The sequence below is a fragment of the Alosa sapidissima genome, chromosome 12 (genome assembly GCF_018492685.1).
Source record: "Alosa sapidissima isolate fAloSap1 chromosome 12, fAloSap1.pri, whole genome shotgun sequence".
NCBI lineage: Eukaryota > Metazoa > Chordata > Actinopteri > Clupeiformes > Clupeidae > Alosa > Alosa sapidissima.
Window position 1 is genome coordinate 25214413 of NC_055968.1, and position 14324 is coordinate 25228736.

General features: G+C 45.2%; 1 protein-coding gene across 10 annotated transcripts in view; it reads left to right on the plus strand.

Annotated features, from left to right (window-relative positions):
• Positions 1-14324, plus strand: part of LOC121724992 (unconventional myosin-IXb) — a 49739-nt gene that overhangs the window by 12378 nt on the left and 23037 nt on the right. For all 10 annotated transcript variants that reach the window (XM_042112032.1, XM_042112034.1, XM_042112033.1 and 7 more), the window contains exons 3-13: positions 8632-8726; positions 10678-10740; positions 11055-11154; positions 11393-11493; positions 11855-11984; positions 12261-12350; positions 12498-12614; positions 12805-12939; positions 13333-13454; positions 13662-13803; positions 13968-14163. In XM_042112032.1, the coding sequence (XP_041967966.1) occupies positions 8632-8726; positions 10678-10740; positions 11055-11154; positions 11393-11493; positions 11855-11984; positions 12261-12350; positions 12498-12614; positions 12805-12939; positions 13333-13454; positions 13662-13803; positions 13968-14163 (1291 nt within the window). The remainder of the gene's footprint in view (positions 1-8631; positions 8727-10677; positions 10741-11054; positions 11155-11392; positions 11494-11854; positions 11985-12260; positions 12351-12497; positions 12615-12804; positions 12940-13332; positions 13455-13661; positions 13804-13967; positions 14164-14324) is intronic.

Here is a 14324-nt window from a genome sequence, read left to right on the forward strand (position 1 = left end):
CAGGTGTTGGGAGATGTGTGTTTTGCAGTTCCATAAGCAATTTCAGCTGAAATTGATGGTCTCCTCCAGCCTTGAAATGGCCTTTATCTAATTAGCTAGGCAGCATTCATGGATCCATTGGAGACTTTATTAGATTTCACCATCGTTGAGCATGTGTGTGGAACAAAGGTCCCTTGGTGTGCTTCCCCTCATGCAAAGTCATTTTTTCCCATTATTGGCAGTGCAGTAGTAGCCATTATGTTGAACTGGTGTTTGTTTGAGGAATGTCAAAGAGCAGCCCACAAACCTCTCTGCTGTGCCCCCTGCCCACATAGCTTACCTAACCCCAGGTTGGTGGACTCCCAGGGCTCGTGCCTTAACCACAGTGGCCTCTTTACAGCCTGCTGCCCTCATATGAACAGAGGTACAGACACACTGGTGGGTCTTTCTCATATAACTCAAGAAGCATAAGGCCTAAGACATAAGTTCATGTTGTTAAGATCAGCCTTGGACAGTGGATGAAAGTGGAAAGGAGGCGTCTGAGTGTTGTAGTTGTTTATATTTGGGTGTTTGCGCTGTGTAGATCTTCAGGGGGACAAGTGACGTCTTTCCAGTTCTTCCAAACAAGTTTGTGTCCAACCAGATGTTCTTGCTTCAGATCTGAAATGCAAATATGCCCTCTAAGAATTGTTCTGTTGCCCTACTTATATTCTCTTCATCACGAAAACATCTGTTTGTTCGCCACTTAGTTCTGTGTTTTACGATCACATAAGCAGATGGTTTGATTAGGTCACCATAGACATTTGTAGTTTCAATGATGTGCATAGGCTGTTGGTGAGGTCTCATGATATGATTCGCACACTGCAGACTGCACAACCACTACTGCTTTGTAATCAGTGCTGAGAGGCATGTAGTGACCTGAGAAGTTTCTCAGACCTTAACTTTATTTTTGAAGTTTCATTACGTGGATGTGGCTCAAACCGCAATCGTGCTGCTTTGCTAGAACACCCACGCGTCAACAGGACATTGATGAGGTTGTTAACCCCTAGACCACTTTTTTTGTAGGCTTTGTGACGTTTTGGCTTTCATCTTCCTCATAAAAAGCATCATATAGGCCATATCATAATGCTCTATTGCCTTGTTTTTTGGCAGGTTTTTGTTTGAAATGAATTTCATGATGTAGGCTAGGCCTAGGATATGATTTTAAACATTATAGGCTATTTTATCTCTTGACACTGAGTGGAGCACAGTGTTTCCCAGAGAATTGAATTCCATTTGTGGTGGTTGGTTTGCAGAATTAACTTAAATGCAGCAGTTTTTAACAAATTAGCACAGCGTGGTTATGATGCTAACCAGATTTAAGCACAATTTAGTACAACCTGGAAAATCATTGTGTGGTGGTCAATGTTCATATTGTGGTGGGCCGCCACAAATAAGTCAATGTGTGGGAAACACCGGAGCATTCTTAGTTAATTACTCATTAAAGGCAAAACAGACCCTTGAAATCTGTGCATGGTCAAGATTTTGTTGTCCACACCTCTGCATTTTAGCGGTTAGTCTTTTTTTGCCAAGTTGCCCATTGACAATTGTTGTCAACAAGTGTTGATGTCAGTGAGGTCAAATCACACTAGCTATGGTCTGTGCTTTGGCCTATCTGTTGATGTTCAAAGCAGTTGTTGTAGTAACCAGTCCCCTTCAGATCTGCCTTTTGCAGTGCCGCCTGTGCACAGACAAAGCCCTGACTATGCTAGCCAGTAGCCCCAGGGCTTAAAATTCATTTTACAAAATTATTTTTTTGAAAAGGGGGGGGGGGGATTCCCCCCTTTGTTGCTTCACATAGGTGGGATTTATACAGTTTTTTTTTTTGAGGGGGGGGTGCATTTTACCAACCAAAATCGTATTTTCCTTATTACAGGCGTCAATGAATGAGAGAACAACACTTAACATAGTCTTTACTTACATGACTTTGTAAGTGTTTGTACACGTCATGATAAATTTGATAATGTTTGATCGCTGTTTTGGTATAATGCGTCTTTCATGTAATGAATGCGCACTCTAGAAACTGAAAGTGAATGTGCTCTGCGTCTCATGGCCACTCTAAGTAATCCTTCTGTGTTTGCAAAATTCCTGACGGTACCTGATCGCTAAACTTTTGTTTTCCTTTCCTGTCGGTTAGCAGTTGATGTAGAAGCACCTAGCATTATTTGACTTCAGCGGTGACGAGTCCTGCTGCGAGAGAGAGAGCACCTGCAAAGTAGTTCTGTGTGTGTCTCTGCATGGGGTTACGTTCGATTCAAGTCAGAAGTTGGTCCGTCCGGTCCGGCATTCATGCTGCTCCTTTATTAGATGAACGTTCTCAGACAGTGCTGTAAAATGTGTGCGGGAATTTCTCGCATTATGATGGCTGGAGTTGTGGGACTTGAATAAACTATGTGCTATACCCGCAATCCCGCGCTGAAATTTAGGCCCTGAGCCCTTTGCTGCTGTCCTGCGGTAGTCATTCACCCCTTCCCCCTGGAGCCTCTCAGGATCTTTGATTAATCCACCAACTATTTTCTTTTCACGAGGAGCGCTTTGTATTAAGGCTAGGAATAGGTAATAGGCTAAAGCAGTCTTGTGACTCAAGTGGCGTGGTGTGAGTGGAGAGTGTGGCATTGTCATTATTGTTTTCCTTCAGGTCAGTTCTTAAGAGCGTTTTATTTGCATTTGCACAGAACTGCATGTGATTGCCTCTCGGCGGTGAATCTCAAAATTAAGGCACAATGCTGCAGTGGACAGCCCAGTGGCTTGTCTTTCCCTCCTCTTGTCGATCTGCCCTCGCATGCCCAAGTGAAATAAGATGAAGGGGCCAGAGTGCATCTAGACGCTCGGGCTCTCGCCGTGGTTACGGGGGGAAACAATTTTCCCCTCCGTCAGCAGTCATTGTCCTCTATTACAGGCCTTCGCCAGCTTCCCCTCGCTTGTGGTCAGAGAAACGGGCTGTGAAACCAGCCTGGAGCAGAGCCGCTTCAGCTTTTCCCAGCGAGCTTCGACGCCAGCGACGCCGATGGCTCCACGGAGTCACTGATGGAGCGTTCTCAGAGAAGGCCCCTCAGCCATCACAATTGAAGGCTCAGGAGTTTCAGTGGCACATGAATCACAGCTGAGGCTGTGCAGACCACTAGACAATTGCTTTCTTCCCGTTTCTCAATATTTGATCACACCCTCTTTGGCTACTGGGAGGTTGCCAATGTTTGTGTTGAAGTGGTGTTGACATAATTTAGTTTTTTCTCTGAAGGGTTTCTACTTTTTTTTTAGTCAATAAGGCTATGGGATTGTTTTTTGTAATGTTTTTTCTCGTTAGCCAAAACTGGTGGGGTTTTTTCCCCCTGGTTACCTCTGCTAAGGAGGTCTTGTTTTTGTGACTGCATATAATACAATGGCATTCCAATCCAGATATGCTTATTTAAAATTATTTAGATTTTAAAAACAAAATTCTTCTTTCTCCTTCTTTAAACTGCTATCAAAACTTTTTTGTTTTATAAACAGACTAGAAAGTAGCCCAACTGCTCACAGAGCCAGCCCTTTCGCCATAGAAACAGGTTCATCAGGTTCATTCCACCCCAGATCATGTCCACATGTAAGGTCTTCTGTGGTAGAGCTATTTCCCTCCGTCAAGTCAAATGCACCGGCCTTTTTTTCCTGAGGCACTGGGGCATTATGTGCCTGTATGTGATTGACATCCTAGAATAGATGTGCTTCAGTATTTGTACTTTCGTTTTTTGAAGTAGCTGTGTGGGGGGAAACAGTGAGTTAGAAACAGCAGTTCAATGCAGAAATTGGCTTCCTCTCTGCTCTGCAAGAAAGAGGCATATTTTTATAAGGTCTTAAAATGGCATGACATCAGCACATATCAAATGACTTCTGGTCCCGCCGCTCCGCTTCAGAGACCACAGAGCTCACTTGCTCCTCCCCCATGCTCTGTTTGTGATTGATTTTTTTTTTTTATTTTTTTGCGTGTGTGTGTGGCTCCTCCGAAGTACGACAACTCCCTTCACCTCCCCCGCTGCCTCCACCATTTCTACCAGGCTCTGGGCTGCCCTGCTGGGGCCACCACTCCCTGCCAACCACCCCGGTGGAGGTGGCACGTGGTGCTTCACTGAGTTTAGCTCACAGACAGGAATGTCCTATCGCTCTGCTCCAGCTGCCAGGAAGTGGGATTTTTTCCCCCCTCCCTTTTCTGCATTAACAGGAAATGGCAGCTAGTGGACGCCGGCTTTACCAATGGAGGCCATCTCAATGGGGTGTCAACAAGCTGCATATTGTTTTTGAGGAAGTCTGAAGGAGTAGTCGCTATTTTATGGCCATTGTTTATCTCCTCCTCAGCTTCCACTATCTCTGGCCCTGGCTATATTTGGTTAAACTGACTCCCTAGATTGGGCAATCAGCGTGTAAAAAATGAACGGCTCTGGTATTCTCTAGACGGTGATGACACAATGTGACAACAGCGGGATGACACTGGCAGTGAATGCTCTGAGCTGGCAGCAACACACCCACCTTTTTACACCTCACTCTATTGTGAAGGAAAAAATGAGTGAACCATCCGGATTAGTAGGCTGCTTAATTTTTGCAGCAGGCGTGACTCTGTTAATGGATGTCAAGATTAGAATCACATACAGTACTCCACAAAGCTAAATGCTTAGCTCCTAACATGACCGCTGCTTTTAGTCAACCAGTGCTAATGTATAAGGGCTGTGTTGGTTTCAACATTGTACTGTACTTAAATGCACTGTATGGTTCAGTTTAAGAGTTTGTCTGTAATCTTCTCTATGTTACTGCATTCTCAAAGTCTGTGTAGGGAAATTGCACACTCCCATGCAGAGAGTCAGAATGTTCTTTTAATAAAGGCAGGGGGAAATTCATCATTAGTGTCTGAACTGCCTGGAATGGAAAGTTTGGGTTAGCGTTAGCATGAGTTACTGACGCCGGTTATGGTCAGATCACATCCTGGCTGTGATGAGGAAAGGCCGATTTTGGAAACTTGTAGGTGGAATGGGTAGACGATGATTTTGGGGTAAAAGGTCCGGAAGACTGGCTTTTATAGAGCCTGATCTCAGTGGTGCTTTCCTGTGGAGGACTGGCATGAGGAACTCATTTGTGCGGTGCCAAACATGGTCATGTGGACACTTTTTTTTCCCTCTACAGATACATGTTGAAGTGATTTTAAAGTCCATTTTTTGAAGATTGCTTTAATCTCCATGTTTCCCCCTTTTGTGTTCTCTGCAGGCTTTTACTGCTTTCATTTCACATTCTTTTTACCTCTATCGTCTCACCGGGAATTATTTTCATTCGAGTAATAATCATTAAAGTTGTTGTTTTGCAGTCAGTGTAGCCATGTTTTGCAGTCAAACCAAGCAGGCCCATGTGTGTGTGCACGCCCGTATATCTGCATGAATGTGTTTGTGTGTGCACTTTTGATGGAGACTCCGAGCCAGAGGCTGAAAATGTCGTCACATGACACGGCCTGACCTCCATGAACGTCACCCCGCGGGCTCTGGGTGAACAGAAGTTATTTGCTGGAGCTTACAGTACCGCGCCGCTGGCATTATCTCCCCAAAAGAATGAGCTCATTATGAAATAATGTCGTTTCAGTGGAGATGTCTGGTTGGTCCGCCCTGTTGCGTTGGAGCACCAACTGCAGGCCACTCATAAAGGAGAAGCTGTCCGCAGGAACGGTTATATTTACCAGTCATGTGAATAGCCCACAGGCTTATTTTGTCCAGAGGAACAGTGCACGGCCATTGTCAGCCCCCCTGTTGATAATGTTGGCATTGTAGGCGCTAGGCCGTTTATGACTCACTAACTAACATGGGCCCTCAGACAAAGTGTTGAAATTGTCGGCCAACTCTTGTTTTAAAACAGAGGTGCCACAAAAGAGTGTAAGCTGCCCTGGAATTTTAAGTAGTTTAAAGGTGTTAAAACTGTAAGGATTACATGGATACCAACATGATGTTGATCAGACACTTCGAGACATGAGCCACATTTTGGTCTCTCTGTTCTGTATGTAACTTCATAATGCTGTTGGTCCACATCACAAAGTATTACTGTTCCATTTTGTGCTATCGGTAAAAAAATGAGGAACTGCCTGTTGTGGTTTGATTGTGGAAATCTACAGGCAGTCGCCTGCAAGGAAACACCGCTGAAAACAAACCAGTCAAGACAAGCAGGACGAACATGCAGTGCCCTTACAACTGAATCCCACAGCGCCAACATTCTTTCTCGCTCCACTCTTTTCTCTTACTCTCTCGTTCATTTTTGTCTTTCTTTCTCATGCGTCCTTTTTATCCTTCTGCCTTAAAGTCTTTTTTTCATTCTTAGTCTTTCTCTCCATCTTCCTTTGTGTCTTTTTTTCCTTTTTAGTTAGCTCGAACAATAATGGCTAAAACCTACTGAGCCTCTCCCTCCCCCACCCCCTCTTCTGTCCTTCTTTGCTGTTTCCCCCTCTCACCCTGCTCTCACAAACAGTTTGCTTTTCTTGCGAAACTCTGATGGAGTGATAGCGGGTCTGTTTGGGCAGGAGTTCAGCCCCCCCCCCCCCCCCCAAACTTTCTGAACGTCCCAACCAATCGCAGCGTCGGAACGGGGACATGTTTGAGGGTTGAATGCACTTGCACGTTCGTTAAGAATTCCAACTGTGATTCTGTCAGTTGCAGAGGGGAAAGAGTTCCCAGGAGCCTCAGGTCTGTGTTTTGGCCTCACCCTGGTGTAAGCCACACTGAAAGTGCTGTGTATTGCATGTCGGCTTAACGTGACAAGACCAGTGGCAACGTGTCAAAACCTCCCAGTCGCACATCTAGTCTCAACATGGCGGGAGTGGTCCCCCCGAAACTGAGCCACTTCCTCAGGGGTGCTGGGGGGCTGTGAGCACACAATGCCCTCTCCCAAACAGCGCTCACCAAGGGCCAAGAGGCTTTAGCCGAATTAAATTCAAGTCTGCCAGTTCCTGTCTCAGGGCCCCCCTCAGATGTGCTGCTCACATGGCCTGGATTGGATTTTTTTATTTATTTATTTATTACTCATAGGGGTGTCACGATTCTAAATTCTCACGATTTTTGATTTTAAAGTCACGATTCGATTTCCATTCCATTACTATTATATGTTATTTACTCTTTTTGGCCTTTTCCTTTTCTGTTTCGGGGGGCTTTTATTTTGAAACCGCTTTTTATTTTGAAACCGTTCCAAACGCGAGGTTGTAATGTAAACAGAACCAACATTAGGCTAAAACAGAGACGTGAACATAGTGAAATGAAACAACACAGAATTATAATTTGATCGTTTCAGCACACTTCGAAGAGACCCAAGGTTAGTGTTCATGGATACTTATCAATGTGCATTTTAAGCCTTAAAGTAACTTTGGACTGTAACTAGATCATCTTTTCACTTGCTAAGTTGAGTAGGGTAAGTTAGTTTTAATTGACGTGAATGAATGAGTACTTCCACACTGGTGTAGCAAGAGGGGCTTTGATTTCGGTAGGTTGATGTGTATATTTTAACTGGCTGCAGCCTAAAATTGGAGTGAGGAGTGTTGATGCTGCAGTTCAGCACGTGCGTTTGTGCGTCTTGGCATACATGCTGGATGTGACATTGGGGGTGTGGCTGCATTCTACTTTTAAATTCGAAGTTCGAGATTGAGATGTAATTTCGAACGATATCGATATAAAATCGAAATCGTGACGCCCTTAATTACACAGGTGCAGTACCCAGCAAGGTTCGCTCCGTGCTCGCTCAGATTTACTGTAACGTCCCTTCAGTGGTGAAGTTGGTTTAAAAAAATAGGTCAGATGTTCAGTCCCTCCAACCCCCCCCTCCCTCCCTCTCTCTCTCTCTCTCTCTCTCTCTCTCTCTCTCTCTCTCTCTCTCTCTCTCTCTGTCCGTCCCTCTCCCCTCCTCTTTCTCTCGCTGTCCGTTGTGGCCCCGAGTAGCCCCAAACCCAGAGCCCCCAGGGCCCTGCCTTCCCTGCTGCTCTGCTGGTGTGTGTGGGCACAATGCAGGCTCCTATTTGGGATGCACCGGGTGGACTTCCCCTCGCACAGGCCTTTTGTTGGGCCTCTGTGCGAGTGGAACACTGATCGCCATTCAGACCTGCAGGCAGAGCCGGTGCCCTCCTGGCATAGGGGTGGGGTTGGTGGTGGTGGTGGCATTCGCCCCGCAGTGTGGGTTGCAGGGTGGGGGCACTACCACCCCTGATGCTCATTTATCACACAGGAGACCAGTATGACTGTCAGCTGAAAAACAACCCAGCTCCTCCCTCCTCAGCTGTGCTGTACCCCCCCAGCTCTGTCTGTGTGCTACGCTGTGTATGATGTGCTACTGTATTATGTGTGCATGAGCACACAAGGCTTGCGATGTCAATAAGTATACAGTCATTGAGAATGACTTGTCAGTAGCAGTATTCATCTAATTTCCAAAAGGCCATTGAAGGAGAATGCAGGGCCTATTGTGGACATGGTCTGAGGCCATGTGATTTTTTTAAAGAGCCTGATAAGCTGGTACTCATAAGTGAAGGTTTTCTTTTCATTTTTAAAGAAGCTGTGTTTGTTTTTCTGACAAGCATTGTGTAAACTGCAGTCTTGTCAAAGTCGCTGATATCATTCCCCTGGTCTCCCGTTACAGGCGTTTGGCAATGCGAAGACGGCCCACAACAACAACTCCAGTCGCTTTGGGAAGTTCATCCAGGTCAACTATCTGGAGAACGGTGTGGTGCGTGGGTAAGTGCCAACCGTAATAGTGTCTGTACTGTATGTGTGGATCCTGCCAATTAATGGAAAAGCAGCCAAGGCAAACCCGATGACCTGACCTAGAGTGACGTGCCACAGATCGCCTTTGCAAGATGCATAGACATCAGGTTTTAATTCCTTATTTAGGCTTCTGCAAAGCACGCACCCTCCCCCCTCCCCATTGCGCTCTCTGGTTATGACCCACATCAGAGTTTGGTTAAGCTTGTCATTTCCCCTTTACTGCAGAGGAGATGCCTTTGCAGTAAACAGGGAAGATGACTCTTCAAACAAGCTACTTGCACAGTCGCTAGCACCCTTAGTGGATACCACTATTCACTTGTGCTTTTACAATGCAAAATATTTCTCCTCTAATCAGTGATGGACCGTAGAGTGCATTTAAGTGTTAGCCACACAGAAGTTGCATGATGTGAACTTACATGATTTGGCTAACCTATAATGATGACTGCGTTTACATGGACATTGAGTATCCCGGTTGTTAACAGGTTTTTAAGTTTTCCGATTTAGTGATTGCACATGTAAACATCTAAACATCTTATCCCAGTTGCAGAACCCGGATAAGGCCTTATCCCGGTTTTGAGAAATTCGGTTCTGCTAGCTGGAGTAGGCTTACTCCAAAAGAAAACAGGATACTGTAGCAAGTATACACTTTATCCCGGTTTCTGACAGGTGCTGATTAGAACCAAAGATTATACAGCTGCGCTCTCTAAAATCGTTGGCGAGAATACGGTCATCAATAACCATGAGATTAGTATTTACATACAGGGATATTAATAAACAGCTTTCTCAGCGTTCATATAAACAACACAATATTCTGAATAAGATCAGAATCATGATGCGCCTCAGAACTCAGATACTGAAGTGCATGTAAACACAGTCAGTGATTTTACTTTTTAAACTTTAATCATGTTTTACTTAAAGATGCTCTTCTGAGAAAGGGTCCATAAAAGTGTAATCAAACCTATTGTGACGTAGGCTCATTCTGAGTGACTTAATTGTTTTATAGTGCCCTGTTACGGCTTCCCCTAGAGTGGCTCTCTCAGCTTGTCACAGGTCGACACTGTACCCATTGTGGTGGCCCAGAGTCACAGTCAGGGTCAGAATGGCCCTTTGGTGTGTGTGGAGAGTGGGGCTCTGAGCACAGTCTATAGAGACGGATCACAATAGGGAAATGCTGGCACTAGGCCGGCCAGAGGATGTTTTCATTCAGGGCATTGTCTTTGCTCGCCTTTTTATGGCCCTATTGTAGCTCACACCCCTTCACAGGAGCCGGCAGTAAGAGGCCAATAAGAGGCCAATAAGAGTCGTTGATAAATAAGTCCAGAACATTCTTTCCTGTAGAGTTCATTAGCAAGGGGCTTTATTAAATCAGTCCCAGAAGAGGGATACCAAAAACAGCTTTTATCCTTTCTCCAGCTTTGTAAGTGTGTGTGTGTGTGTGTGTGTGTGTGTGTGTGTGTGTGTGTGTGTGTGTGTGTGTGTGTGTGTGTGTGTGTGTGTGTGTGTGTGTGTGTGTGTGTGTGTGTGTGTGTTTACCTTAACTTGGCAGGAGACTAAAAGCCAACATACCTGCTTGGTATTTTTATGAGTGTATTCAAAGGTGGATGGCATGTTTTTGTTTTTGTCAGGCCCCACCTGTAACAAATTGAGTTAGGCTAAAAAAAGACCTAACTTGCAGACACACTGGCTAGTGGGAGAGCGCTGGTGACTGCCTACTCTCGTTGCACCCTTTCTGACAACTTTGTCTCTATTCAGCGGGTTGTGAAGGCCATCTGCTCTGGCAGTCTGACTCGCCCCCCCAAAGCCTGTTCCAAGCCCATTTAAAAACAATTCCAGAGAGAGAGAGGCCAGACTGGCCTTGGTGTCACTTTATTGATTTTCACTCGTGTGTTTTCTTTTGGTCTCCCCCTCGACACATTTGCAGGGCTGTGGTGGAGAAGTATCTGCTGGAGAAATCCCGCCTGGTCTCTAGAGAGAAAAATGAGAGGTAAAGCAACCCGGCGAGGTCATGACCTTTGTGTCTCTCTGACCTCCAGAAGCTGTTTGTCTAAATGTCAGAGCCATTCATCACATTCAATATTCTGCTGCTTTCAGACACCTGTCTGAAACATTTATCTTCATTGTGTTGTTTACAAACAATTTCACATTTTCATTTGCAAGAATATTGATTCTTCACTCTCCAAACCAACCACATTATTTGTTGGCATTTTTATATGGGTAACCAAGTTGAAGTGTATTGGTGTTTTCTGGGGCTGTTAATGGGCTATATCATTGGTCAGTAAAAGCTCTACCCCTGGACAGGAACTACCACGTGTTTTATTACCTGCTGGTGGGAGCCTCTGAAGAGGAACGCAAGGAGTTCAAGCTGCTACAGCCGGAAGACTACCTCTACCTCAAGCAGGTCAGTTACTACCACTGCTCCCTTCCCAACCCCTCACGACCGGCAACCTGTCAATCACCAGCACAGGCCCTTGAAGACTGTGCTGTATATGAGCACTACTCTGTCTCCTATTCACATGTATACAGTATCGTTCTTTGTCCTTATTTTTACCAAGTTCCATTTTGTTTTTTGACATGGCATGTCTATCAAGGAGGAGCTTAATAAAGCCTTTTTCTCTCTTGGACTCTTGTCTCTTTAGCAAAACTTTATGATCGAAGATGAAGAAGACCTTCGACATGACTTTGAGCGTTTGCAGCAGGCTATGGAGATGGTGGGCTTCCTGCCTGCCACCAAAAAACAGTGAGTAGGCAGGCCAGGTCCTCATACTTCAGCCTCCCAGAGAACCTATAAGATCTCTGCCCTGAAGAATTAAACATGGTTTTTATGGTTCATATAAATAGAAATGTGTGTCACACCTTCTGTAGAATAGTCCTGATGATTTTGTTTTTTCTGCAGCTCAAACAGTAGATGCTCAGCGTATAATCTAAATTTAGAGATTGCATTTCCTGTTGATGTAAGCATGTTTTGCCTCTCATGCCTCATATAACGTCAGGCACTGACCTCCTGCAGCTTTATGCTTGCAAGTTCATTTTCACTTTTGCTTGATGCACACACATTATTTCTATGAATATGCTGCTGACAAATTACTCCTTGGTTACAGAATATTCTCAGTACTGTCGGCCATCTTGTATCTGGGCAATGTGACATACCGGCGCAAGTCGACTGGCCGTGACGAGGGGCTGGATGTGGGTCCTCCTGAGGTCCTCAGCACCCTCTCTGACCTGCTGAAGGTGTGGAGTGCTGCTTTTACAGTCCCTCTATGAGAGAAAAAGTCATTTCTGTAGTTTTCTGAGTCTTTGCATAAGTGTGTGCATGTGTCAACTAAAATATTCATTCTCAAGCCTTTTAAGCTCTCAGCAGTCTGACCTTAGCCAGTAAAAATCCCTCGCTGTTGAAGCTGACATTTTCGCGCCACGTAGTATCCATAGGACCCTAAAAAGCTTAAATGGGGTCTGCAGACGCTTGCAGCCACCTGTGAAGTCATCTGTGTGCATGTCTCCTCGCAGGTTAAGGAAGAGTTGCTTGTAGAGGCGCTCACGAAGCGGAAAACGGTGACGGTCAATGACAAGCTAATCCTCCCTTACAGCCACAGTGAGGTGAGCACCCATGCCTGAAAGCCTGCCATTACCATGCATTATTTACCCTCAAAGTTAATTGCCTGTCAAGAAAGGTAGCATTTTCCTCCCTGCACGGCACTGTCAGAGTTGTTTCAAAGTTTCTCCTCTCACTAATGTCTCTCTCAGGCCATCACAGCACGGGACTCTATGGCCAAATCTCTGTACAGTGCCTTGTTTGACTGGATCGTTCTGCGCATAAATCACGCACTGCTTAACAAGAAAGACATGGAGGAATCTGTGCCGGTGAGTGTCTGTCAAAGACTGCTAAGCTATGTGCTAGGGCTGCAATGGTCTATGAAAGCCATCAATCATTAATCAAAAAGTAATTTGTGTTCATTAACCATCGGATGCTCAAATTACAGGTTTCTGACCGCTTGTGTGTTTAGAGCTATCAGTGTTTACTTGCCTGCTCTTTTCTTTATCCTTCCCCAAGTGCCTATCTATTGGTGTGCTGGATATTTTTGGTTTCGAGGACTTCCCGAACAACAGCTTTGAGCAGTTTTGCATTAATTACGCTAATGAGCAGCTCCAGTATTACTTCAACCAGCACATCTTTAAACTTGAGCAGGTGCGTATGCTTCTGGACTACTTGCCCTTCGATACTCCTGATTTAAGGCCTATTCACACCAAGAACGATAACGATATCTATAACCATAACGATAAAAGTGTTCACACTGAACAACGATAAACAAAGTCTCTCCTTGTGTTAATGAATGTGACAGTTAAAATTAAATGGGTTCTGATTAGCTAGTAGCATTTTATCGTTCTGAAAATCACTCTGAAAGTGATTCCCAACGATATCGTTCTTCATGTCGTTATCATTATAGTTTATGTGTGAACATCGTCATTCATATTAATGAGAACAATATTTATTTATAGTTACCATTATCGCTATCGGTCTTGGTGTGAATGGGCCTTTAGTCATGCTGTGGAGACTGACCACCTCCCCTTTGGTCCACAGGAGGAGTACCAGACAGAGGGCATCACCTGGCACAACATCGACTACACGGACAACGTGGGGTGCATCCACCTGATCAGCAAAAAGCCCACTGGACTCCTCCAGTTACTGGATGAGGAGAGCAAGTAAGGCTGCACACATGGGCGCGTATCGGTGCACAGGGAGTCCTGTAAGCAGCTCCCTCTCTCTTTGGCTCTCAGTCAAACACTAAGCTTCTCAGCTGAAGATACATGTGGCTTTTGTTATGAAACGGAACACAATGACAAGTATAGTACTCGCCAATTGATGGTGAATGTGATGTGTTTGCTTATGATGCTATATCTCCCTCACAGCTTTCCTCATGCCACTGACAAAACACTGCTGGCCAAGTTTAAGCAGCAGCACCACAGCAACAAGTACTTTGTCGCTACACCGGTGATGGAGCCGGCATTCGTCATCCGACATTTTGCTGGAAACGTCAAGTACCAGATCAAGGTAACCTGTTTAAAATATTGACCAGAAATGCAGTGTTCTGTAAGGCTTTATTAGCTAGTGTCCATTTGGCATTTTGCCATTTGCCCGTTTATCTGTTTCCATTGGGCTGTGTCCTTATTTGACCACTGTCACATTGCTGCTTTCTTTCCTCCCTCGACCTGCAGGACTTTAGGGAGAAGAACACTGACCACATGCGGCCTGATATTGTGGCACTGCTGCGCAGCAGTGACCGGGCATACGTGCGTCAGCTTATTGGGATGGACCCTATCGCCATGTTCCGCTGGGGTATTCTCCGTGCCACCATCCGTGGCATAGCTGCATTCAACGAGGCAGGCCGACGCTGGGCAGCTAAGACAGCGGGTACGCTCATGCCAACCGGTCTTACAGAGGCTTGGTGCCAGTTCTCGCTCTTCATTGCCCGTTGCTAGTTTTATCACATTATAATCGCACCTATGTTAAAATGGCACTCAACTGACATCGGAGAGAGGCCAGTTTTCATCTGGGATTAAATGAAATTATGG